A 26,691-nucleotide genomic window follows, 5' to 3' on the forward strand; every position below is an offset into this window, starting at 1 on the left:
TTTCTTTCCACTGCACCTTTTTCTTGTCCTGCCACTGTCTTGTTGGCCCAGGTCTTGGTCTCTGCTACCAAGCAGTAGCAAGCACACCAAACAGTGGAGAGAGGGGTTTTGTTTGGCAGCATGCTATTCTGAGGGCTCAAATGAGCTGCATCATGCCAAGCATGATTTCTGAGCACTTGTGTCAAAGTTATGCCTACAGCCAAGGAGATGACTAATTCTCTGTGTTACCAGACTCCAGCTGACAAGTACCTGGTGAATACTGAGTGTCTTTTTAGCATTAGCCAATTCTAGCAGGATATGCACTTTTAAAAGTAACTATTGATGTTAACCTGTGTTGTTTTGGTTTTTTTGTTCCCTGCAGAGTCAACTCGGAACTAGAAGGAAATGAAACACTGAAGATAATTGAAATAGATAGAAGAGTCAATGCCACCTCTTAAGAATAAAAAGGCCTTTTTTCTTGACTTCCCTTTTTCCCACATATTTTCAACCAAAGTTCCCCTGACTCGTCATCCTCAGTGAACCAAAGTACAAAAGAGAGGGAGTTCAACTTCTGTATTGACTCGTTAGGCTGTGACTACAGATGGCATCTCGTCTTTGTAACTCCCTTTCTCACTTCGCACACAGTCCCTGTCTTTGCTTTTATTCCTTTCCTGTCTAATACTCCAAGGGCAGGATTGAATTGTGATGGCAGATGATGCCAGCAGTGTGCCAGTGACTGGTGTGTGTGTGTGCATGGATGTGCACACAGCCTGATCTGAGCACAAAGGCATTCTGTAGAAGAGTGAAATATGCAAAACCAGTGGGAGCATGTGGGTGATGGTTCTCTTGGGAGAAGGTAATGAGAGAGAGAGAGGAGATGCAGCATGATGGTGCTCAGAATCTAATCACAGCTCTGTGCCTACTGGTCTACAGCACTTGAGCCTTTTGTGGGGATTGAGAAGCGTGTGTGTGGCTTCTGAAGGGACAAGAAGGGGCCCTGAGACTGCTGAGCTCACAGCACGGTCAGGAGAGGGTGGGCAATGATGCTGCTGAATTGTCCTCCCCTAGCTCTGTCTCTTCTCCCCTCCAACCTCTTCACTGTTTAGTGGGGTAGGTTTCTCTGTGTGTTGAAAGCAGTCCTGGTAGGCTTCCCTGCTTCCACCCTTGAGAAATTGCACAAAGATCAGTCACTGTCTTGTCACAGTTTATGTGGGAGAATTACACTAATTTAACTAAATCTGTTTAGAAAGGTTTTGTTAAATTTATGCAATGTTTTAGATGGATGCCCTTTAGTCTGCTTAAGGCTAATCTATTTAGCTTACATCAGTTCCTTCCCAAAAACTGAATCAATGTGAGGCTTAAACCAGAAGTGCCTCTTGAGAGGACAATACGGATTTAATTTATTGGCTTCTAGATACATTGATGGAATTTCCTATGTAGACCCAGTTTCAGATTGTCTTGTGTTTTCTTTTGCTTGCCATCTTCCTATTATTGTTGTAAATAGTATTTATTAGCTTTGCAAAATTTTGTTCAGGCAGTTGCAATGAAGAGAATTGAGCTTCCCTACCCCGCAAGTTATCTGGGCAAACTCTAAAATCAAACACACAAATATCACTGAACACCCATTCCCTCCCCTTAAACTTGAATTGTTAAATTAAAGCCATGTGTCTTATTTTCCTCTTACCTTCTCTTCCAGAGATGTGTTCTTAGACCAACTGCTTTGTTGAAAAGACAGGGGTATAGGTAGCCCCAGCTAGGCACAGTCTGGGCCTAGAGGTGGTAGATACTGTATTAATTGTATGGCAGGGCAGTCTCTGAGTTAATTATGTAGGCAGGAGACCTGTGAAAAGGGAGATGAGATGAGCATATAGGGAGGTGAAGTGACTGGCCTAAGTTCAGTGGAAAAGCCGAGAGCAGCGTTCAGGTCTGATCCTGGTCCAGTACTCTGCTCCCTGCTTTGTTTCCTCCCTATCCCATGTCATTGTTGTCTTTTAAGTGTCCTCTCTCTTTCAGTACTCTGGTCAGGCCTTTGCTGGAGCTGTGCTTCCTGCAATTTGTCCTTGCAGTGGCAAAGTTGAACTTACTCCAGGATTTGAGCTGGGTTTTATCTGGTTCCTACAGAAGGGCACTCGGGCTCCATTGAGTTGGATTTAGTGTGAAAATCCTAATTCAGCAGGCTAGCATAGCTACTTTACAGTTTACCAGAAGAAGTCAATTAAAAAAAAAGAATTTGAAGCTCTTTTTTTTTTTATTTTTTCCTAGTGATAAATAAGGGAAAAACTAACCTAGCCTTACAAGTAATTTTTTACTATGTACAGTAGATATTTCCTGCAAGTATTCTATTTTGTAAAATACTGGATTTGTATTTTAATACAGCAGCTATCACACCAGCTCCTTTTTTGTTCTTCATTGTCTTTAGACTTTCTTCCTTTGGCATCCTATTTGCCACCCTCAGGCCTGACTCAAAAGTCAAGAAATGAATGGAAAGAATTTGATGAATCACAGGGAACTGTGGATCAGTTCCCATTGTGTCATTTTAAGAAGGTGTTTCACATTAGTGGCAGTGAAACATTTGCCTGACTCCATGAGCTAGTAATGAATTTTGGTGTACAGGTGTGCTTTCTAGGTAATAATGCCCTATTCTTCTATGCAAGTGCCTTTTTAGTATTTTACTCGAGGTGACAGTGAGAAGAGAAATGCTGTTGTAGCCTGTGTTGCAAGTGTTCCCTTCTTGGCATGGGTCAATCTCGGTACTAAACTCTATCTGCCTTCACAGTGATCCTGCTGGGTCCTCTGACTCATTCCAGTATCTACCAACAGTTTTTTTTTTTCTTTTTGAGTGGTTTAAAGCTTCACATCAACAGTGACCACTGGTGGGTGCCACAAGGGATGGCTGCATTGCTCAGCCACTTGAGGTCAGCAAAGTGACAGGAGAAAGCTGGGACTGACCTTTCCATTGCCATATGGCTGGTCAGTGGGCAAAGTCATTGTTTAGAAAATTCCTTTAATGGTCTTTTTTTTTTTCCAGAGCACCCATGGTTTGCCACCTCTGAGGGCAACTCAGTGGTTAAATGTTCTGCAAAAGGTGTTCCAAGCTATGAAGCACAACACCAGTTTAGGCTTGCAGTTTGTTTAGTGCATAAGCAGGAGGCTGCTCTGCTTGAGCTCGTGCCCATGACCAGTTAAATGGGTCACCTCCCACTGCAGATGCAGCTGACTTCACTGTGTTAAAACCAAAAGGGAATTAATTCTCAGTACTAAGAGGACAGATGATTTTTCACAACCGAAACAGCCCCTCCTCTCCAAAATATGCTTCTCTTGCCACCATTAAAACTTTGCCCTTTTTTTTTGTTTGTTTTATTTGGTCATGTAGGTTCAAATCTGGGTGGGAGGTAGTCATGTTTTCATCCAGAGCATTTTAAATGGCCACAGTCTGGGTAAGGCCTCTGTACTAACTCATCCAAGCCAGTATGGCCATACTGATTTTCTTGCAAATGTTTGTTAATCTATTTCTATTCTATTTCTAGAATCTTAATTCGTGTAATCCTTTAAGTTATTTTTAGGTACTCTTTTGGGGAATCTCTTGACCTAGCACACGCATTGCTTGGGGATTTGTTGTATTACATGTTGCTTCTTTATAATAAGGAAAACCTTTACTTTACTTGGGTATGTTTGTGATAATTTTTCTTCAGGGGCCTTAATAGAACAGGTTTCTCTGCTGTGAGGGGAAATATGATATGAGGGACCAAGGAATCCCCTGTCATGACATCCTCACAGGCTGTTGAGCAGCAAGGACCTCACTGTCTCCAGAGGTAGTTTGTGCCTATGTTATGTACCCAGCAGGGGGATGGAGGAGGCAGGACAGTGCCCTTGCACTGCCATCAGCAGCCCAGGGATGACCCCAGTGTGAATGTTGATGCACTGCACACCATGTGGAGAGGCAGCTTATGTGCTCTGTGTTAAGGGCTAAGGAAGGAGTGGTAAGATGTGTTCAGGGACGATGCCAGTGTAAGTGCTTTTAATTAGCTCAGCTCTATTACTTGAGTTCTTAGCCTTCTGCCAGTGTGCTTTTGCCAGTGATCAGTGACTTGGTGCTGTAGAATAACCTGTGTGTATGGATGTGGTAAGCAAAGACCTAATGTGCTACTTAATTTTCATTTCCAGTAGAGGCCTTGAGTGATACTTGGAGTCCTCAGCTGTAACAATATGCTGTTTGTCAGCACAATTCTATACACACTAGTAAACTTACCTTTTGGCCTAGAGCTTTAAAGCATGTCTAGATCTGTCAGGTCTCTGCTTCTAGGGAGATAAGCTATGAATGAAAGTAGGGCATTATTTTATATCTATATATTTTTTTAAATATCAAGCACAGGGCATGTGCTGTTTCTAACCTTGTTATCAGTGTGTAGATAATGTTAGTTTTTTTTCCCCTGGGCTATTTATAGTTCTTTGCTGCATTTCTTTTATTGCGTCTGTACCATGCAATATATTTCAGCAACACAGACTAATGGATTAGACTGAGGTTCTTAGGCCAGATCCCACCTGATACAGTGCAGCACGTTTCTCACATATTGCTCTTGGGGGCTGCAGGTCTGATTTGTACTGACGGGGGACCTCTTCCATATCTCTGTGTAACACTATGTCGATGTATTCTTGTTTTTTCTAATATAGAATAAAAATTATTTTACAAACTTTTTTTCCTGCTAAAGAAACCAACCCACCTTTCTGCTGCCATCCCCCCAAACTATCAGTGGTAAATTCTGTCTAGACACATTTAGAATGTAGGCCAAGTAAAAGAATGATCCTAATTGCTACGTTGGGAGGGATTTCCACTGAGTATTTGGGCTCTAGATTCTGGCTAATGCCAATAGGCCATTGTACAAAACCCACACAGTTAAGAACAGAGGAATACAGAGTATTTTTATACTCTTGGTGACTAAAATATTTCTTTCTCAAGTCACTAATTAAAAAGGGAACATTTTGTGTTCTGAAGGTGAAATGATAGGTCAGGACTTTGTAGCTACAAAAGTTATACTAGCCTGTATAAGTAGTGTAGTGCTATGATGTGTTGCTGGTTTGCACTATATACTGTTAAGGATTAACAGCTTTGGGGGTTGCAAAGATGAACTAATTGACTTACATGTTAAGCAATGTCTTTACAAGGAAGATGTAAGGATTCAATCAATATTGTAGCTTTCTCATGGCCAATAAAATGACATTGGGCATTCAGAGATATGTTGAGGGTGTGATCCCAGTTAATACTCATTGCTTGGGTGATCAGCATCCTTTGGAGACTCCAGGTTCAGAGGGAAATTACAATTTGCTTTTGTCATTTTCATGTCAGGCCTTTTTCTGCTTTACCAAGGTGTACATATATATATATATATGAATTGAATTGCTGTGTGGAAAAGAGAGTGTCTTGCAGGAACCTCTAATTTGTGATGCTAAAATGGAGTGTGGATATTCTTTATAAGCAGTAATCTCTTGTCTGTACTAAAACTGATCTCCATACTCTTTCTCCAAGAGGTGCAACTGAAAAGGTGAGAACTGAACATGGGAAAACTGGATTTGAAGACCTACTGTTGTCTGTCTTACAGAAGGGGTGAAGAAAAGGGCAGGCGAAGGAACCTGACATCACAGGGCAACCTAGTTCTTCATTCCATAAATCAGCAATGATAGCCTTTGTCATTAGTTCTCCACTAGTTTTAGCTTTACTCCTATTTCCCTTTCTCTTTCCTATGCAGTCCTGTCTGACCTTTATATTATATGCCACTCCCAACAGCAGGTAAAAATCTTCTTGAACTTTAGCAGTCCATAATGAGGGGAGTGGAAGAGAGAGAGAGAGGGGGAAAGGCAGGTAATACTTTTTTAAAAACAGAATTCTGCTCATATCTGACTTTGCCATGCCAGATTTTAATTCAATGGTGCTGATGCAATGGCATCTTACTCTCTTCGTTTGTATAGTTAGCAGGAAGAATGAGTGTGTGTGTGTGTGTGTGTGTGTGTGTGTGTGTGTGTGTGTGTGTGTGTGTGTGTATCTGTGCACATGTGCATGGTGAATAATTTAAAGAAATCAACAATACAGAGTTGTTTCCTTAATATAATAAGTGTCACTAAATAAAGGCATCTACCTGAACACATTCAGCTGAGTGCAACAGAATGTCCAGCCCTTCCTCTCTGAAACCTGTTCACATTCCACATCACTGAGCACTCTTAAAACTGTTGTGTGAATTGCTGTCTGAAGACTGTGCTATGATTAATTGTTGATTGAATGTTATTGTTGCACTGTGTCATTTTGTGTGTATGCATAGACTGTTTGGCTTTCCTGTAGGACAGCTCTGGCTTGGTACAAAAAAAATAATTACTTTAGGCTTTATTGTATATTCTGGTATTATTTTTGTTCTGCAGAATTACGGCTTTGAAACATTTTTTTTTAAGTGATGTAAGTTAGCCTTAAAAGGTGGCCCCTGGGAGCTCATAGCTCAGGGAACACAATTTCTTTTGCTGGTCTTCTGGGAGAGGACTTAAAGATCCCCCCTTCCTGGGAGCATGACTGCCCTGACTGCCCTCTGGACACAGTGACATGCCAGTGAGGGGAAGCAGTTTGCTCTCACAGTTTGCTTTGATGCAAATACATCACAGTTTTCCTGAGATTCGCTAGGCCTTCCAAGGGTAAATTATCTAGTGTTACACTCATGAAGAGAAATACATATCCAGGGCCAAATCCATTGCCTTGGGTCATGCAAAACAGCACCTTGTGACAGTCACTCTGCTGTGACACACCTAAGGCACTTAAGCTGATCTTTCCCTTTTCCTCTGTTCATGTGAATGCAGTATGGGTTTGTGCAAACATTTAAAACTATCTAAGATGACATGGACGGTGATACCAGTGCAAAAGCACACCCTCCAAAACTCCTTGGTAAACTTCGGGGCCTCTTCTCGCTGCAGATATCTGTTCTCTTGCCATGTCTATTTAACTGTGTGTCTGTGTGTTCAGTGGCCTCTGTTTTTGTACAAGTGCTGTCATCTGGACACTGTCCCACCTGATTGTAACACTGCAAACATGTCCATTGGGTGGAAAGAAATTGCTGGTTTTCGTTTTTAAATCATCTGCCTGATTCTTTGAGAGAACAGACTACTTGCTTTTGTAGCCTCAATATGTATGTAGTGAAGTATGTTATGCTTTCCATTTCTTGCAAATAAATATTTTCTGTAGAAAAAGCAAGTACAACTTGTTTGATTTCCTCCTGATTGTTGGAACAGATCTGGGCTTTTCCAAGTGTGGCGCTTGTGCAATGTGTCCATCTTCAACATAGCAGAATCCCAATACTTTAGCATGGTGCTAGAAGAGAAGGTTAAAAGCAGTGGTGATGTGGGGTTTTCCTGCAGCTGACTGCCCCTTCCCTTTTTGAGATTAGCAGACAGTTATATCTGTCAATAACATGTGGAAATTAGGTGAAGGCTGATGGCATTTAATAATGACATCTCAGTGCAACTCTGCAATACAGCCCCATTAATATTAAATTCTATCCCCATAAAAGTGGGATCTAGGAAGGCTGATGCTCAAGAGGGCACTTGCTTCAGCTCAGTGACACCAGTCTGCTAGGGCATGCTGGAGCTCGATCCCTATGGGCCAAATAGCCCTTTGGAAGGTAAGGCCTTTCCCTGCTCTGGCTTTACACTGGACTTGCTCAAATTGAAGTGAACTCTTAAGAGAGCTCTTCCTGCTTTGGTTGTTAGGGATTGAGCCCTCTGCTGGCCTCAGGTCCTTCCCTTACCCTGACTCACCACTGAGATAGCTCAGGAGCTTTCTCCAGCAATTCAGAAGCTGTTCTGTCTGTGTGAGCCATTGGTATTAAGCCCAGCAGCCCACAAACAGTATCCAGTCACAAAGACAGAGCTGACCTTTGCTGCTTTGAGTAGACATGGAAAGGAAAGTGCCTAAGTTCTTACAGTCTGGGGACTCTCTGGCTTTGCTGGCAATCCAGGGAACTTAATAGATTGCCTAATGCAAATGTGAAAATTACCATGTTCAGAGCTGGCATCACAAATAGTACAGTAATTTGTTTTATGCCAGTTTTCTACTAGGAAAGAAACCTCATATATGAGTATTGTGCATCCATACAAAAGCAACCAAGAATTTATCCTCTGCAGGAAATACTAGCGATGGAAGTAATAGTTCCAGCTTTACTGAACTGAAAATGAGAGGATGAAAGATGGGTTTAGTGCCTCCTTTTCAAGGCCTCTTTAAGAAGACTGCTTTAGAGATTGGAGAAGGCAGCATACCATGAAAATTGGACCACCATGGCCTGCACTAAATTTGTGGCTGATGTGGATTTTCAGAAATGCTTTAGTTTTGGGTTAAAAAGGTTAAAGTAGCAAAAGAAATAGGCAGTGAAGGGGAAAAAAATGTCCCTCCTAAGGTCTACCCTGGGTGCTTCTTGCTTTCTGAACAGGTAATTTCACTTGCCAGAACTATTGATCTAGGGCACTTGTTAGCAGCATTAAGCCATAAATAGCATTTTTAGAGAAAAATCATTAGGCTGTGACTGATTGGGAAAGTTACCCTCTGCTTAGTTTTAGCTGAGCTCAGTTCCTCCAAGCATACAAAACATGGACCTGTGATTAACGATTGGTTAAGAATCTCCTTGGATCTCAGTCTTACCCTTAAATCATCACACAGCAGGAGATGCTGCAGGGAGTCTGTGATTAAAAAAGAAACCCACATACAATGGAGAAATGCTGGTTGATGAGCTGTCTCCTCGGTACCTATCAGTCTCCAGTACATGCTGTTCTTTGAAAAGCATGTTGCTGTTTGAAGTATAGGGTGAATTTTGATACTCTTTTCTTAGGCTGATTCCCATTGCAGAGCAGGAGGAATGATGTCCTAACGCAACTTGTGGTGCCTCTCATGGCATGGTGGGTGGTAAGTCTTCCCCCTTTGCTGTTAGCTATTGCTTATACCTATTTTACAGCAGCAGAGACATCATCCCTCTTGAAGTATTCCATGGAAGAGTTATTCCTGATGCTCTCTTTCCTGGATTGTTTGCTTAAGGATTTTTTTTACAATCTGGTAATTTTTTTAGAATTCTGGTGAGTTTGGCTTACCTTTCTCAATGCTTCAGATTCCTGGTCTGCAAAGTCCATGGTGCCTTCCTCCTCTGTATAAAGCACATTGAGATTAGGCAAAGCAAGGTGACCCAAAAGAGCTAATGCTTGGAAACAAAAACATGTTTCTTTCCTAATTAATAATAATGCTAGCGTGTCTTGTCTCTCCATAGTTTGTGCTTCAAAAAGTTGAAGTGATTTATTTGACTTCTCATTTTCTTGGTGTTGTCTCTTTGTGGGCTTCAGATGGTCTGCAGGAATGACTTCTTTGACTTTTTATTATTGAATTAATCTTACATTGTGTCTACAGGAGCTCTAGACATTGCTATAAAATTACTATTTTGTGTATCTCCAGTAAGGAGGAAACTACAAGTTCTGGCCCCTATCTTTGCTGAGGTACAGCTGAGAGAAGATAATCACTGCAGAGAAAGTCCTTGATTGTTGGGTTGTCTCAATTCCACTGTATAAAGGAATGCTTAGGTTCTGGTCATCCCTCTTTTTTAAACCTCTGTGGTAAAAATCTGATTGAAATCCATGCTATCTGTGAAGGCACTTCCAAGCGAGGATCAGACCCTTGTTACCTCCACTGAACACCTTGGCACCAGGTACCAGGTCATATTTCTGGCTATGGCAGCCTACAGGCAGAAAGGGGAGCAGTGTTTCAAAACAGATGAAAAATGGTAAAAATAAATGGAATGTACCAGAAAGCAGTAACTAGCCAAAGAGCTAATTGTTTCAGGATGAAACAGCCCTGCCCAGCAGAGCAATCTGCTAATCTGAGCGGTGTCTCTCCATGCTGAGCCTCAGCATCCCTCAGTTACCTGCTATACTGGAACTTCACATGCTGATCAAAAGTGAATGTTGTTGGGGGTGTATCTATCAGCACTGGATCTGGAAAGAGAAGCTGTCTGCTTGTTCAGTCACATTTAAAAATAGAAGAAAAATTTGAGGGGGTGCCAACACATATCTACACATGTGTATAAATATATTTTGTATGTTTTCCTGGAGGTTGAATATTAAAGGTTTTCCTGAGGATGAATTCTGTATGCGCTTAAAGAATATGGAACATTTAAAGCAGACTAACTTCTCATGGGGTAGCCTAGCACACTAAACAAGTAAGGCTGCCCCACCCTTTTCTTCCTCAATGCCCTTTTTCATATATTCACTTCTTTTCTATTAGAAAAAAAGTTTCAGTCCCTCTCATTCTGAATAAAACTTACTGCAGTGCACACAGTCTGTGCACACTGGAGTGTTCAAAATGGGATTTATCAGGCATGTGAGTAATGGAACAAACCTCCTTCCCTTGGCTTTACTCCAAAAGGCTGAAATCTTCTTTTGCTGCATTTCCTCTTTCATTCCCACCATCCATCCTATTCTAGGTAGAATTCTAATCCATGCTATTCAAAGCCTGCAGTATGATGAGAAGTTTCCCCCAGGAAAAAGCACTCCCCACTTGCTGAACCTCACCAGCTCTCCCAGGTAAGCAGGGGAGTCACTGCAGAGTGATGTGAGGTGCACCTCTAAACCTGACAAGGCTTAAAGAGATGAGAACTTAGACATGGGAATTCAGGTGTTTGCTAGCATGATAATCTCAGATACTGTCAAAACCTGCTAAAAATCTCTTTTTGTGCTCCTCCTTTCCCTCCTGATCCAGCAGTATGTCTGCAGCCACATATTGGAACAAAAATGATGCTCTTCCAAAGCTTCTGCTGTTGCTGCCTTGCTCTAACCACAGGGATTGACAGCTACACCACAGGTGTAATTGTGTAAGAAGGGCTTTCCTTTGTGAGCCTCAGATTGTCTCATAATTGCTCATATTCAGAAAAAGGCATAGGAAGTCAATTTAGCACTTCATGTTGCAAATGAGTCATGCAAGTTGCAGCAGTCAAAGTAAAAACAGGTGATCCCAGAGCAGAGTGTAAATCTGGTCATGTGGGCAAAATGGTTATTGACAAGCAGGAATTCCAGGAGGGCTTATGCTGGAAGAGGAGGTGGCTCAGTGGTACAGAGAGATGGTAGGAAATTCTTATTAGTTGTTAGGCTTTGCTCCAGATGCTGTGTGGGAGCTGGAGCAATTAGCTAGGGCACAGGCCACAGAGCTGTTCTCATGTGGACCAAAGGCTAAGAGAATAAAGCTGTGAGATGATGCATATTGTTCTGCTCTCCAAGTGCAAAATTAACTTACAGTTAAAGGGGTTTTTTTGCACATCATTGCAATCTTCTCATAGCAATGGACCACATGGTTTTCACCTAGATGAAACCTCAAAGATACCACTGATGAGAGAGGGACTTACAGTGCTGTTCCTCGTCCTTGAAACTGGCTGTTGGGTTGATTCTGAACTGGTCTTGACAATTTCATCCCAAAATGGTTTACTTCTGTACTGAAAAAAATGCTTGTCACATGCTCTTAAGTTGAATGCTTTCACAAGCAACATTGGCTGCTCATTTCCCTGGAAGTTTAACTGGAGACTTTACAATTGAGATCCCAGGTCTCCTTGCAAAAGGCACTGATGGTTCCAGAAGAGCTCCATGCTGGTTTGTAAATCTCCCTGCACACAGCTTGGAGCAGGATCCCGACTTTTTTTACAGTTCTGCATAACGTCAGTTTTACTTCTAATAGGTGAGGTATTATATTGCTTCATTATGTTTCAGTCTGTGTGCTTTATTAGTAACAAAAAGCTCTGAGATTTGGAGGAGAAAATGTATATACCTGTTGGGGGAAGCACCTGTGCATGTAGGGAATGAATGCATTGGTTATGCACAGGGGTAGAATATAAAGTTGAAGGTTGGTTCAACTTTTAAATACTCATAATGGAGTAGAAAGATCCACTTTTCATCACCTTTCTCTACTGCCAACAGGAACAGAGAGATATTAATTGGCTGGCTTGAAGAGCCTGTCAGTGCTGAAGCTGAGGCGAAAGATGTATACACAATATGTGCTACATGTGGAGAAGCTGAATCCTTAAATGAGGTTGGAGGAGCAAGGATCAGGTGTCAGGAATCTATTGACTGTCATAAAACTTATTGCTGCCCAAGATTTTGGAACATTTGCATGCTGGTGCTTATGGGGAGCAGGTAAATGTTGTTATCTGTTTGATTTCCAATCCTGGCACTGGCTGTGTTGTGCCACAGGGATCATGAAGGGGCAAGGCTGCTCAGGGAAATCATCCGTGGATCTGGGAAGGTTCTGAATCTGTTTCTGTAGACTCTGCCCTCTCTGTAGAGTGTCATTGTTCATGCTTCTCTTATTTTTTCTTATGTCTATTTTGAATCTCATTATACCTTGGAGCACTTTTGGATACAGAAAACAAAGCCCCGGCTGTGCATAATTCCTGCCGTAATTTCTGTATAGTCACAGACCTTGACCTTTTCTGTACTTTTTAATCTTATTGTCACTGCCAGCTTGTGTGCTTAACAGCTCCATACTGACACCTACCTCTAAAGTCTTCCTTAGTGCCCTTCAATGAAGAAAAGGGACACGGAGGGAACAAGGTGGGAGGACAATTAATTTTACGAAGGGGCACCGTGATGCTTGTGTCAAAAGGTATCTCTTTGAAGTTGAGTGCTTTGATTCTGGTTACGGGAAATTGAGGTCGCCTCGGGAGAAAATCAGAAGCAACTTACAGACAAACCAGCTCGGGGTGTAAGGCGGAGGGGGCGGCTTTGGGTGCTGCGGGGCACCCGAGCTGGGTCTCGAAGCTGCTTTTGATGTGACGGCGGGCGGCTCCGGGCGCGGGGGACGCCAAGGCGGGGATGGGTGGGCTCGGCTGGGCAGGGCGCGGTCGCGGGGGAGCGGCTGCGGGAGCGGCGCGGCGATTGGCTGGCGGGCGGCGGGGCGTGGCCGACCGGGAGTTTCCCACAATGCCCCGCTGCAGTGCGGCCGCCGATGGATGCTGCGCGGTCGCGCTGCCATTTGCAGCCGCCGCGGCTCGCAGCGCGCCCCGCGGCCCCGGGAGCTGCGGTCCCCCGGCCACCGCTGCCCCTCAGCGCCTGCAGCCGTCGGCCGGCCCTCCCCTGCCCCCGCCTCCTCCTCCTCCTTCTCGGCCCCACTGCCCCGACGCAATGAACCCCCCCGCTGCAGCCGGCGGAGAGGAGACGGGGGCGGCGGGTGGCGGCGGCTGCCGGGGTGCCGAGGGTGGCGGGGAGGCGGCGGGTGCCGCTGGGGTTCCGGAGGAGCCGGGATTGTCAGCGGCAGAAGAGTCGCTGGAGGAGAAGCTGCGGAGCCTCACGTTCAGGAAGCAGGTGTCCTACAGGTGGGTGCCGGGCGCCTCTCGGGGGAGCCTGTTGGGCACCGGTTGCCCCTGGGTGGGGAGGAGGCAGGTGGGTCCGGCGGCGGTGCGCCCGGGCAGCGGCGTGAAGGCAGCACCCTGGAGGCGGAGGGGCTTTTTCCTTATCCCGAAGCTTAAAGAGCCCTCCCAGATCGGCATTCCGGTAAGCCGGCGACCTGCTCTCAGCCCCGCTGCTGCCGTCAGGTTTGGGGTGCTCCTCTGGCGCGGCAGCGCCAGGGAAGATGGGGAGGGTGTCGTTGTACGTGTGTGAACTTCTGAGTTACTCGGAGAGAGAGTCGGGGATCTTGCCTGGCTGTCAGGGGAATAGGTCTCTCTGCGCTTTGCCCTTTTCGCTAATAAGACAGCCGCCCGTGCTCCCGGCGCCTCCAAACGCTCGCTGCTGGGATCGGAAAAACCTTTCTGGTGGCACCGCCGCTCCCGAGAGGGGTTTCTCCGTGGGAGTTCTCACGGGGTTCAGGTCCCCCCTCCCCGCCTGCTCTTCACCCGTGCCAGCAGCAGTTGCATAAGCCCAGCGCCTGACAAGGCAGGTGGGCTGCTGTGCCCAGCACCCCCACGCGTGGCTGCGGGCGGAGGGCTGAGAGCGGGCGGCCACCGGGGTGCCACAGGGCATGCCAAAGCAGGGCGTTGCTTTCATAACCAGGGTCTTGGATTTTTATGGCTCTGCATTTATCTCGTATCTCTGATGACAAATAAATGGGTTTCTACCTTCTGTAAATACACCTGTGTGAAGCAGCTGCTGGTGGGGCTTGCCTGCTTTTCTGTTACCAGCTAGGATCTGTTAATGGTCAACATCTGCTGAAGCTGATTGCTGTCTGAGAGGCTTAATGCCAAAAAGTTTTTGAGTCTCACCTAATTCTAGCTGCAAAGCCTCTCTGAAGGCAGCACACTATCAGTAACTAGTATTCGAGTGTGCTTAGGGACAAGCCCTCTCAGCTGGGAAGATAGAGAACACAGAGTTGGTACTTGTTCTGTCTCTGCAAGAAGAGAGTGCCTCTAGCCTGAGGTAAATTAGCTGAAGAATCTCCCCTTACATGGGGATACTTAACCTGCTGTCAATTTACATCTGAGATAGCTTAGTAGCTGGTCTGAGTATAAGCTCTGCATGTGACAGGGCTTAAAAATGATGTAATTAAACACTATTCATAGCCAAACTTTTATATAATACTTCATGTGTGCAGAGAGACTTTCCCCATAAGGGCCGATGATCCCACTGGTGAATGTGAAGTCTGGGATGATTCATTTGCAACAAGGTGAGTGATGTGAAAATGAGAAATTACTGGACAGCTATAAAACTCTCCATCAGTCAGTCATCTCTCAGTACTTTCGCGTTTGTACCCTGTCAGTTTTCTTAGCACAGACCATTTAGGGGCAAGCCTGTTGCAGGTAAAGGCAGAGTCTGTAGGTGAACTGTTGGGAGTAAAGCAGTTGCTAACGAGAAAGGTTTCCTAATGTGTCTGCTCTTAGTACAGAAGGCAGGGGGTTTGCAGTAAGTCTTGGAGTAAGTCTTTTGGCACCTTCTGCCTTTTTTGGGAGGGGTAGGGGATGCAGGGAAGAGATACTAAAGTCTGTTTATAATGTTCAGCTCTCTAGATTGTCTTAGAAATATGTTAGAGACATAGATATTCTTGGTTTCCCACAGGGTCAGTATTTGTAAGGGCCTCATAATAAAAATTGTAGCAGGAAACAGGGTTTTTTTCCTCTTCTTACTCCTGCCTCTCCTCTATCTAGGCAAGTGTTCAACAAGTCCTGAACCTTCAGATATAAAAGCCTTTTCTTAAGCATCTCTTTATTCGTATTAATTGTTCTACTTGATATGTGCAAGAAAGTACATTTTCTTTGCATCCTTGGATTTCCACACCTTTTTCGCTTCTGGAGCTACTTTCCTGTACATAATTTGCACTCTTTCATTTATCTATAATGAGCACAATCTGGGTATGTAAGAGTAGAAAACTTTGACAAAGGACCTCCGCTGAGCTCTCCACACCCTGCATCCCCAGGCTCTTTAAATTGCTACCATTTCTCTCAGTAAATTATGGTGTTGAAATACATTTGCAAGTGTAAATGGCTATATTATATACAGGAAAGTCTATTTATGTTGGCACTTGGACTCCCTTATCCACTGGTACAATAGAACTTACTCAAGGCTTCACACAAACTTTCAAACAGCTCATTTAGGATTCTGTATGTGGGTGCATTTATATTGAAATACACCTATACAGCTGTACTTATACATGCAGGGAAAAACCCACAACAGCTGGAACTTGCTTAAAATAATAAAGATTCATGAAAGTGTGAAAAAATGAATCAGTTGGTGGCAGTTGAAAGAATGAAATAGGTGGCTGAAAGAGAGGTCAAAGTATTGACACAAAAGATAAAAGGAAGCAAAATATTTGTTGTACCAATATTATGACACTATGGTTTACCTGAGACTGGCTTAAAGTACTATCTTCCCCCTCCTCTCTTTTTTTCTCCTTGTTTCTAAATAGCAAATTCTTTTATTATAATGCAAATACTCACATACTCGTTGCATGCAAATATCTTGTTAGTTTCTCTAGACTTGTACCAAAACATAGTTCAGAAATCAATATTTTGTACTGCTGCGGCCACTAGCTTCAAAGGAAGAAACTGCTGTGTTAAATATGTAATGATTTTGTGTAGTAAATAACAATGTATGCATGTTTATCCCCGAATCAAACCATCAGGAGGCAAAACTTCCTTTAAATAACACAGGTGTGCCTCTCAGGGAGCTTGAAAACTCCCACGACCTTGCCATGTTCCCAGCCATCCCCACCTTGCACTTGACAACGCACAAAGCTCATTGTCCGCCCCAAAACCTCATCGTTCCGTCAAAAGCAGATGTTTGCTTGTTGTTTCCTTTCCAGTACTGTGGTGTGATTATGTATACACGCACAGGGGGGATGTGCCGCTAGTCTGTGCCTGTGCATGAGCTAATGGGTTTCGAGTGTGTCTGTTTCTGTGTGTGTAAGTGCTGCCAACACGCGTCCCTTAAGTGGCTCCTAATTTGCAGACGGGGCGCCTGCCCTGCCTGATGTACCGGGGGCGCTGCCGCCGGGGCTCAGCCGGTGGGAACCGCTGGGGGAGAGCGAAGAGAAGGGGAGCTCTGCAATCAGGAGCCTCAATCCCTTGATGAGGGGTATCTTGCAGAGCTGGTTGCTGTGTAGACTGAGTGAAAACCAGAGAAATGGTCTCCCTTTTCAGCCTCATGCTGCTAAATGAGGCCAACTGACTTAAGAGTTGGATGCTGACATGAGGATGCCAACAGCTAAACAGCAAGTTTTAGGGCTTATGTTTTTACACTGCAAATATGGAATTAGGGATCTTAATGATGGTTTGGCTTTTCTGCTTAAAATCTGATATATGGGCTCACAAAATGAAAAGCTTGGGGTTTTTTCTTCATAAACTGATAGAAATAAAAGTTCAGTTTCCCACCCAGCTGTGAAAAGATCGGTAAATCAAAACAAGAAACTGAATTAAATATGTACATCTGCCAGAAAGAAAGGCTTTCTGCCATCTGGTTCTTGGAGTAGTATTAACACCCTACATTCCTAAACCCAGCAAAATATTTACAAGACATTGGGACACAAAGCTATTAGGTAAATTTTTCTTTCCTTGTAACTTTTTTTTGCAACTGCAAACTTCTGTGAGGAACCTCATGATCTCTTTCAGATAAAGCAGAGATTAAAGTTGCTTTCCCAAAGTAATTCTTGATATAAAGAGAAATTCAGGTTATACTAAAGGGATACTCAGTAAGAATATTTCCACAATAAAAAGCCAAGAAGAAACTGTGGAAATAAAGCTCCATCTGGCAGTTTTCTTGCAGTATTTGCAACTCTAAACTTGTCTGAAATGCAGTCTTGTCATGTAATTGTTTAAGCTTAGAGAAATAGTAAAAATACAAGTAAAATAAAATAAAATAACCCCAAAAGACCAAACAATCAAACCACCTTTAAACCAAAACAACCAACATAACCTAAAAAGTAAACTAACTAAAACCATCAATAAAGCAAATGGTTTTTAATCTCTTAATTAACTATTATTTAGAAATCCAGGGTATCTTGATTAGTGGTGTTGGAAATAAAACTAAATTTATAAGTTTTAATGGCCCTTTTGTGAGAGCTGAAGTGATGTTTGGCAAACATTTGTCACCAGGGAATAATTTTTCTCTAGAGAAATGTGTTTTCATTTTGACCAAGTGCCAAAATTCTGTCTGAGGCAGTGGGTGGCAGCCTTTAGAATTCTTGCTTGTATATGACTTGGGAATTTCCAAAAGTGGGATCATAAGGAATCATCTGGGAGTCTTGGCAGCTCAGTTATCATGCTCTGTCTTTCACTGAGGTGTCTTGTCTGAGCAAGAAACCAGTCATTTCCCTTTTGGTAATGGAAGTGGCTGGAGGTGCTGCATTTCACAGCTCACTGTGTCCACTGGCCACCCAATTCCACTCAGAAACAGCACCATCTAAAATAGGTGATTTGGATTTCCTTGGCTGACATTCCTCTCTGACTTGCCAAATGAATCTGTTCAGGATGTGCCCTGTGTGCTTTCCCAACCCTTCTTCTGCAAGCAGAAGCCCAGAATCAAGCTGGCCTCTCCTCCTGCACCATCAGCAGTAACTGCTTGTCTGTCGTGGCAAAAAGTAATAGGAGTTATAATTAGAGTTGGTTTTGTCACTGCATTTGAAGGGGAAAAAGTTACAGCAGAAAAGTTCTGGGAAATCCTTGATTACATAAGCCTTGCCACTGTTGATGAACATATAAATACCTGAGACTACAGATGGGGTTTTAGACCAAAATAGAAATGTAAGGGTAGGAAATATCCTCACGTTTTTGCTTCATTTATTTACAGACATGATAGCAATCATAAAACGCCCATCACTTCCCTCAGTAAATATTAAATAGAGATAGGATAGTAGAGGTGTCTCCTACTACTAAGACTTAATTATTTTATGAAATATAGCAGTATTTACTAGTGTAGTGTGAAGTATTATAAATAATTAAGGCTGGATGGCATTTGTAAAAATGAAAACACCCAACACAAGCCTTTGATCTTTTGATTGTCTTGATTAATTTTACTTAAGTTTCCCCGAATTTTAATATATTCTAATTCTATAAATGAGTGAGATTTTTCTGCATGAAAATGATGGATGAATTTTTATCTTCTACCAAATGTCAAGAAAATAATTCTTGCTCTCCAGCCGAATCTCATAAGATCTGCTTGCAACTGCCTTTAAGAGTTTCATTTATATGCTGTACAGTCTTGTTACCACCCACTCTCATAACAGTAGCTCAATTCATTTTATCACCTAAAACTTTTATCACCATTTTGTCATTTTCACCCAAAGCAGAACACTAGATATTTTTGGTACCTGAAGGGGCCTTTATGAAGCTGTTTGATTGATACAGCTTTGAGGTGGAATTCCTGTGTTGTAGCAAAATGCAGAAAAAAGCTGTGATAGTCAGAAAGAAGAATCATACCATGGGAAAACCAAGTCGACATTTAAACTTTCCTCCTGACACTGAGATGTGGCTGCAAGTCTGGCCATTAATGTCTGTAGGTCACACAGAGTAAAGGGACTGTCTTTGAATTTAGAGCATGTCTGATGTTCTCCCTTCTGTGTCTGGCGTTAGCAGCACTTCACAAAAGAGGTGTTGTGAGTGGTAACTCTGAATAAAATTACACGTGAGCTGCAATGGAATTATGTACATAGTCAGAAGGAGATAAGTGTATCAGTGATCTGAAAGTGGGAGCCTCTATGGGCACATAATAAGGCTGTTGTGTAGCACAGGCACGGACCTGTAGGCTCAGATTGCCCACAGATTGTTGCAGGTGGAAAATTTCACTGTGTAAAAAGTGCTGACTCAGATGCCACATAACTTTGATGAAGTGGAAAAAAGACTTTTGTTCTGGCTAGTCCTTTGGAATAAATGAGCAGGTAGTCAGTTCTTCTCTCCTGAGTCAGTCATGGGGCTGATGAAATTATTTGCTTGAAGCCTCACCAGTCTTTTGAGAGATTTGTTTGTTTGCTTGGATTTTTTTTTGGCAGTTTGGCTGAGTTGTTGGGAAGGAGATGTCTATGTGCAACAGTCTGCTATGCTCTTCCTGCTACTTTATTGGTGCATCCAGCAAAGCCTGGGAATGAAATACCCTCAGATTCAGGATATCCCAAATATTAACAAAAAGAGGGAAGGGGAAAGAATAATAATAATAGTAGAAAAAAATCAGTAATGGGAGGTTCACTTCTTTGTGTCCACTTCTTCTAGTTAGAGAACTGTCAATGAGGAATTTTGCTTGCAGTAAAATGGGTGTGGAAAGTTGAGTTCTTTTTTGTCTTACTCTACAAAGTTCTTGTTTTGGTTTTTCAGAAATGCTTCATAAATGGGAGTGATGCATGAATTCACTTGTACTTTTCACACATGTCCCGATGCTGGTTTGGGGTTTTTATCACCTCCCTGTGGTTTTTGAATGATTCTGTGATTCGTTGCTCTTAGCAGAGAAAAGCTATGTGGGACTGGGTGTGTTTGAAAAAATGTGTAAGAGCACATCTAGAGATGCCCATGTACGTTTGTGTGTGGCATCTGTAGGAGCCACCATGTGGGTTAGTGCTGGGTATTTGATAGCTGTGTGTGAGTTGGGCCATGTCACAGGGAGCAGCTTCAAGTTGAAAGAAGGTGTATGATGGGACATGGTCAAGAAGGACTTCACTTTGTGTTTTGCAAGTTGCAACTGTGTGAGGAAACAACCTGTGCTTTATGCTAAATAACTGCTGGACCATTTGTGGGCTGAGAAAAGCGTACCAGGGTACAGGGTGGGCTGTGCATTTGGGGGCCTTGGTGTATGCTCTGGATAAATGCCTAGGAACAAGAGATGAAGGGATGTCATTATGTTGGTAATTCCAATGTATGGTGTGTGGGTTTTCAGCCTTTATTTAACTGTCCTTTCCTCTGAGGTAATACATATTTATGGACATGAAATGTTAATGTGCTTGCTCATGGTGAAGGCCATAGGTCTGATGGAAAGTACAGTGCCAGGAGCTGAGGCCCACATTTGCAGGCACATCTAAAGCAACCAGGTCTCTCTGGTTTCACTCCTCATTTTTGTCTATACTGCAATTTTTATTTGTTTCCCTGCTTTTCTTGGTGTGGATATGCTGGCCTGTGGATACAACGTCCTCCCTGGTGCCCATATTCTCAGCTCCTGAGTTCTCCTGTTGCCCTTTCTTGGGATGCTGAGCTCCTAGAAAGGCTGTTGCTGCTGCATGTACAGCCCACTTAATGCTGCCAGCAGGGAAGTTGATTACCTCTCAGCCAGCTCATAAAAGGCTTTTTCTCCCTCGCTGGAAACTTGTCTTTTGCATTTTGCCTATAAATGAATTCAGGGAGGATTTGTCAGTGAAAATCAAGATGTGTACACTCTTCACACCAGCACCACCTTGTCTAATGTGCTGGCTGCTGTGTGCCTCAGACTGGCACAGAGTGTCCAGTCTGTGCTTGAGTTGGTCTCTGGGAAAACACTGGGCTTGGAATGACTGTGGTTAGAGAGAAAAGTGGTTTGTTGGTTTTTTTTTACTTTAAACTTCACTAGAATTTTTTCACTTGCAAAAGACCACAGACCCTCATCTTACTCTGCAGAAGAGATCCACAAATGAAGTAGGAGACTGTGTAGCATCAACGAAGGAACTGTTTGTTTTGTCTCACAAAAATTCTGATGTGCTGGTCAGAGCCTTCTCTTAAACAACGAAGTGTAGTACTTGTCCATTATACTTCAGGAGAGGCAGAGAATATTGCAGGATGAGGGATAGTGTCTTTAAGCTGAAAGAGGGCAGGTTTAGATTAGATATTAAGAAGAAATTCTTTACTGTGAGGGTGGTGAGGCACTGGAACAGACTGCCCAGAGTAGCTGTGGATGCCCCGTCCGTGGAAATGTTCAAGGCCAGGATGGATGGGGCTTTGAGAAACCTGGTCTAATGGAAGGTGTCTCTGCCCATAGAAGAGGGGTTGGATCTAGATGATGCTTAAGATCTTTTTCAAACCAAAACATTCTTTGATTCTATGAAACTTTGCTTCTTACTTATTTCATTGAGCAAACAGGAGGGTACATTTTTAAAGAGCTTCATAGGCCTGAGGCTGCCACAGAACACTGATTGATTCTTCTGAATGCCCTGACACCTCCAGCTAACTTAGTGAAATGAACCAGCATAAAGCTTGGGAAGGGAAAGATTTATGTGATATTTCTGAGGAATGAATGGTAATGAACTACTATGCTCTTGACAAAGGAAGCTGGTGCAGGGCTAAACCTGTCTGCACTCTGGGACTGAGCCTAATTTTTCTCCAGCACTTTCTATAATGCTTTTTTGAGAAAGCTTGGTAGTTTGAATCACTTGTGCTAGAAAAAGGCTTGGTAACGACATCCTGAACCTTTTACTCTTGGATTTTCATTCAGCTGCAGCTTTGAATGGCACTGCCAGAATCCCTTTCCATTTAATAGCTGTTTGAAAGCTTGGGTAACTTCAAACCTTAGAGTTCATGATGAGAAACTGCTATTTTTGTCATCTGGTCCATTCACCTTTTATTTTTCTTCGAGGGGTTATAGCCTTAAATGCATGGCATCAGCATTTGGACAGCGCTCTCAGGCACCCGACGTGATTCTTGGGGTTTCCTGTGCAGGGCCAGAGCTGGACTCGATGATCCCGATGGGTGCCTTCTAACTGAGCATATTCTGTGACTCAAATTCTACCCAGCAAGTTTTGCAGCTCACTGGTCCTACAGACTACCTAACACTAATCTTATTGTTGTGGGCATGCAGTCAGAGAGAAGGGAGGTATCTAATTGTACTTGGGTTTGAGGCATACTAACGTAAGGGATCATTGCTCCTCCCGTGTACTTTTATGGCTAAACATGAGAGATGAGAAGATAAAGGATGCTGTTCCCTCAGGCTGCCAATAAGGTATATACCATCAGCAATGAGTTCACTTATTGGCAGTGGGGAATGGTATCGCTGGCAGCCCTATAACCTCAGCTAGGCTGTGGAGGCATTGCAGAGATAAATTGTATTGATGCCTTTGGTTGTCTGGCTATGTAAGAGCTCTTGGTGCAGAGAAGTGAGCTCTTTACCAGTGTCCAGGGACTTGAAGGAAGTTGTTTAATGGTCAGTGTTGTGGGTAGTGGGGCTCTGATGGGTATCTTGTCCTGCTTTGTAGTATCCTCTTCAGATGTATTCAGAGTTATCCAGTCCTTCCTCACTCTTGCTAAGGAATATGTGTTTAATATGTACATCTAAAGTATGTCTGATGAAGGCTTTATGATACACAGGTGTTTGGGGGTATGATCTGATGCTTTTCACAGAAGGAGAAAAAGAAATTATCATATTTAATATAGACATAATTATTAGAAGCACTATGCTTATGTAGTACTCGCTTCAATATTTGTAATTTCACCAACTTCAAAACATCTCAAAATTGTAAAATTTGTTTCTATGTTTTTAATTTCTTTCAAATGCTCATGAGTTTTGCCTGTCATAAAAACAAACAGAAAAGTCCCTAGTAACTGGATTGTATTTCTTCTAAACTGTATGACTCATCAGGAAGTTTGACCCACTGGGGAACATTTTCCAAGTGGGGCAGGGATTAAGCTTCAATTGCACAGATTCATCAAAGATGATGAATCGAACTTCTTAGAATCCCCCTGTACTCTGAAACTGCTCCCTGGTGCTGTATAATATGCAGGAGAGGGGACTGCCTGTGGTGCTCTGAGAGGTGCCATGGGGTTTCTGGGCACCATAGGAAGGGGTGAGGAAGCAAAATAGCTTTAAAGCCTGTTAGCATTAAAAGATGATGAGAAAATACCTTCCTGTCATCACTTTATTTCATTAGGTTGCTAATGAGTTTCCTCTAGGGATGGTAATGGGGTAGTTCTGATGCTTTTATCCAATTAGTGAATGATCCCAGGAGTATATCCTTTTGTTGAGAAAACACATCGAGTTTCATTCTACCCGGAGCATTGAGAATCCTGCCGGTACTCTGAGGGGAATGAAGTGCCATGTGTAGGTGCACACTAGGCCAGGTCCTTCGTTATTAATTGCTGATGTTAGCTTGATTTATGGTTTTGAGATGATGCTCTAGAGGGCAATGGACTCTCCTCTGAAAGTAAGTGAAATGCCAAAGATGTGAATAAAGTTTCATTATGAGTTTTGAGGTTACTTGCAAGTTGAGACACTGAGAGAATTCAAGTTTTACAAGCCCCCATGTAGATAGGAAACAAAACATAAGTGCCTTTGATGCCAGTGCCCTAAGGGATATCCAGTACCAATGACTTGCCAGCTGCTTGTGCTGGTAGGAACCTTTGCTTCTGGTGTTATAGTCACCTCCACTTTTCAGCTTCATTTAAAATGACATTGAAGAAGGAATTAGCAACAGTACCAGTGAAGCTGGCATGTTTGGTTGTGGGTGGCCTTCCGCTGGTGAAAACAACTTCGGCTGTTCTTTATTTTTCATTTTTGTCTCTCCAGGTAGACAACAGTTGCAACTGTCACTCCTCTTGCAGGGCATTATATTTGGCTTTGGAGCAGGTAGTTTTGCCCTCCTGTTGTTTACCATGATAGAATTTCTAGCCTTCTTTATTTTTTAGTTGCTATCTGTCCCTTTTAATTCTGTAATTTGCCTTTGTTGCCCTACCTTCACCCAGACACCGGTGCTCTGTGTGGGTTTATGTACCTGGGGCTGTGCAGTGCATGGTACAATGAATGAGGAACACAGAAATACATGAACACTGGGCTTCACATTCTGCAGGGTTAGATTTAAGTTATTGAGGTTGGCTGAACAGATTTTTTCCTGCCTCCAAGGTTAGTGTGAGCTTTATGGTCCAGTGCTCTATCTCTGACTCTTTACTATTTAGATGCTCATGATAAACTGCATCCTTTCGCCTTTAGAGTTGCAATATGGGGAAGTTTTCAAGCCTTGCAGTGGTAGACTGTGTTGCAAAGGCTGCAAACTGATTACATGCGTGTTTTAAGTGTTTTAATTTAATTACATGCATGTTTTAATTGGACTTAAAAATAGAGGCTTGTTTTGGACTTCTCCCTGTCGGTACAATGTAAACCTATGACAAAAAGGAAGAGGCACAAGTTGCCTTCTCCAGCTTTTCAGCTGTTTTTTTGGTCCAGCTTTTTTGGATATTAAAGGAAAGCTGGGAGGTGTCTGACAAACCCCACTAATGCATAACAAACAATGCTGGAGTAGGCTCACAGTGGATTGGGTGCAGGGTGGTGTTCTGACATTGTGAGGACTCTCTTTTGGCTTTGGGAATCTTGATTCAGCCCGGATGGCAGAGTGAAACAGTGTTTTTCATTTCCTCGGGTCTGATATGGGCCATATCATCATTTGATAAATGTGCTGTGTTCCAGAGTGAACAGCAAAATTACTGACTGTCAGGTTATTTGGTCTCTGTCTTGGCAGCATTTGGTTTCACTTTTTTCAGCGCATAGTAGAAGGATGAGTAATGCTGGCCGTGATGCTGGGGCGGTTACAAGCTGGACTGAGACCAATGTAGCATTTAAGATGCCCCCTCACAGGGTTTATATGTGCTGTTTAGAAACTGCTAACCTGATGGCCTTCAGTCTAGTGACCTAGGGGTGGCAGTTCTTTCCTAAATATTTACCCTTACCTATCAAACTTTAATCCATTTGAGAGGGAGAAAACCTATGATCTTTAGCAGGGATAGCTTTGGCAGACTGGCCTGGGAGGTTTTGGTGCCCTCCAAAGGGAGGGCTGGCAAGAGTACAGCTTTTGTGCTTTACAGAGGAGACACTCCATGTCTTTCCCTCTAAGAGTAGCCTGGACTTTCCCAGTGTGTATCAAGCTGCTGTTAAGACCCATCTTGGGGATATGATGGACACCAACAACATAAGCCAAGCATTATGTATGTTCATTCAAGCCTGTGGGCAGTCTCAAGTTGGAAGCACTCTAAGAAATGCTGTCCATGGCAGGATGGACCTGGAGAGAACATGTTTCAGAAAAACCTGGTGTGTGATGATGTTTTTCTTTCTTTTTTTTTTTAATGAAAAACGTAAAGCTGAGCTATTTCTGATGGCTGCAACTGGAAGAGTTGTTTATTAAGATGCACAAATAATTTTATTTCTTCATGCATAGTCATCTAGAGTCCCCTATTCAACAGGAAAGAACACATTCTGATTTTTACCTCATGTCTGGTGAGAGATCAGATAGCAGGGAATTTAAAAGAAAAACCTTCTCTAATCCTTTGGTTGGACGATATGGTATTTTTTCCATAATCCTTGGATTATTCTACATGCTCTTCTCCCCTTATTCCCACCTCCATATGCAGAAAACAAAGCAACAAAATGCAATTCTGTCATGAGCTCTGATAGGCTAAAGCTGTTTTCACAGTCCCATCCATACAGTAGTTGTTTATGTTTCCAATTCTCTTTTTTTTTCCTGAAAAAAGGTTTTGAGTTTGGTGTTTATATTAGTACCTGGTCCAGATGAAGAGTAACCACAGCTGCCCCCAGTGTGTCCTTTCCTTTCACAGCTCCTACTGTTTTGCTGTGGGAAGAGAATATAAGATGACTGATTTGGGGAGAGAGATGGAAGGAGGAGGGGAGCTGACCTATGGTTGTGGAACTGCTGGGTTCGTTCCTCCTCATTTCCTAATTTCTAAGAGCTGTTGACTGTTCAGGCAGAGTTGCAGTGCAGCAGTGGCAGGGAGAGCTTCCATCACAGACTGATTATGCCTCTCTCCTGACTTAGCAGAAAAAAAGGTAATTCACTTTCTTTTCAGTCTTTGGCCTTTATCCTAAGATTGCTCATGTCTTTTCCTTCCCAAAAAATCAGAGATCATCCTCTTTCACACGCAAAGTGCCAAGATACCAGATGGCCGTGCCTTACTGCCACCAGTGATTATATTTTCCTATCCTTTGCAGCTGTACATCTTAGCAAATGAAAGCTGAACCTGACTGTCTCCTGAAGGATGTGGATGTAAGCCCACTGTTGGGTCTGGGAGCTCTGGCATGTCTGCTTCTCCCATGTGCTTGTGCTTAGGGCTGAAGGTCAAAAAAAGAAGTTTAGATCATTTCAGATCCAATCAGACTTCTGAACCCTTTAGCTGAGCAAAGATAGGCATTTCCAGCAATTATAATATGAGATGAGGACAGAAAGGAATGGTGGAAAGTCATGCTTTGGGTGCACTAGGAAATACTTTATACTAGTAATTTTTCCAAGATTGAAAGAAGTCATGAGGGATCTGAAGCACAGAAAGAAAGAAAAGGAGGAGGGAAAAAGCTGGGATG

The 26,691-nt window shown here is 43.0% G+C and overlaps 2 protein-coding genes across 6 annotated transcripts in view; both read left to right on the forward strand.

Moving 5' to 3' along the window:
• Window positions 1-7,204, forward strand: part of CREB3L2 (cAMP responsive element binding protein 3 like 2) — an 86,771-nt gene extending 79,567 nt beyond the window's left edge. For both annotated transcript variants that reach the window (XM_071551156.1, XM_071551158.1), the window contains exon 12: window positions 362-7,204. In XM_071551156.1, the coding sequence (XP_071407257.1) occupies window positions 362-437 (76 nt within the window). In that variant the 3' untranslated portion in view covers window positions 438-7,204. The remainder of the gene's footprint in view (window positions 1-361) is intronic.
• A 5,744-nt stretch (window positions 7,205-12,948) lies between these two features.
• The window catches only part of DGKI (diacylglycerol kinase iota), a 207,017-nt gene continuing 193,274 nt past the window's right edge, over window positions 12,949-26,691 (forward strand). For 3 of the 4 annotated variants that reach the window (XM_071551160.1, XM_071551161.1, XM_071551162.1), the window contains exon 1: window positions 13,066-13,340. In XM_071551160.1, the coding sequence (XP_071407261.1) occupies window positions 13,150-13,340 (191 nt within the window). In that variant the 5' untranslated portion in view covers window positions 13,066-13,149. Of the gene's footprint in view, window positions 13,341-26,691 lie in introns of all 4 variants that reach the window. The other variant, XM_071551159.1, reaches the window with a different exon arrangement.

The sequence above is a fragment of the Pithys albifrons genome, chromosome 3 (genome assembly GCF_047495875.1).
Source record: "Pithys albifrons albifrons isolate INPA30051 chromosome 3, PitAlb_v1, whole genome shotgun sequence".
NCBI lineage: Eukaryota > Metazoa > Chordata > Aves > Passeriformes > Thamnophilidae > Pithys > Pithys albifrons.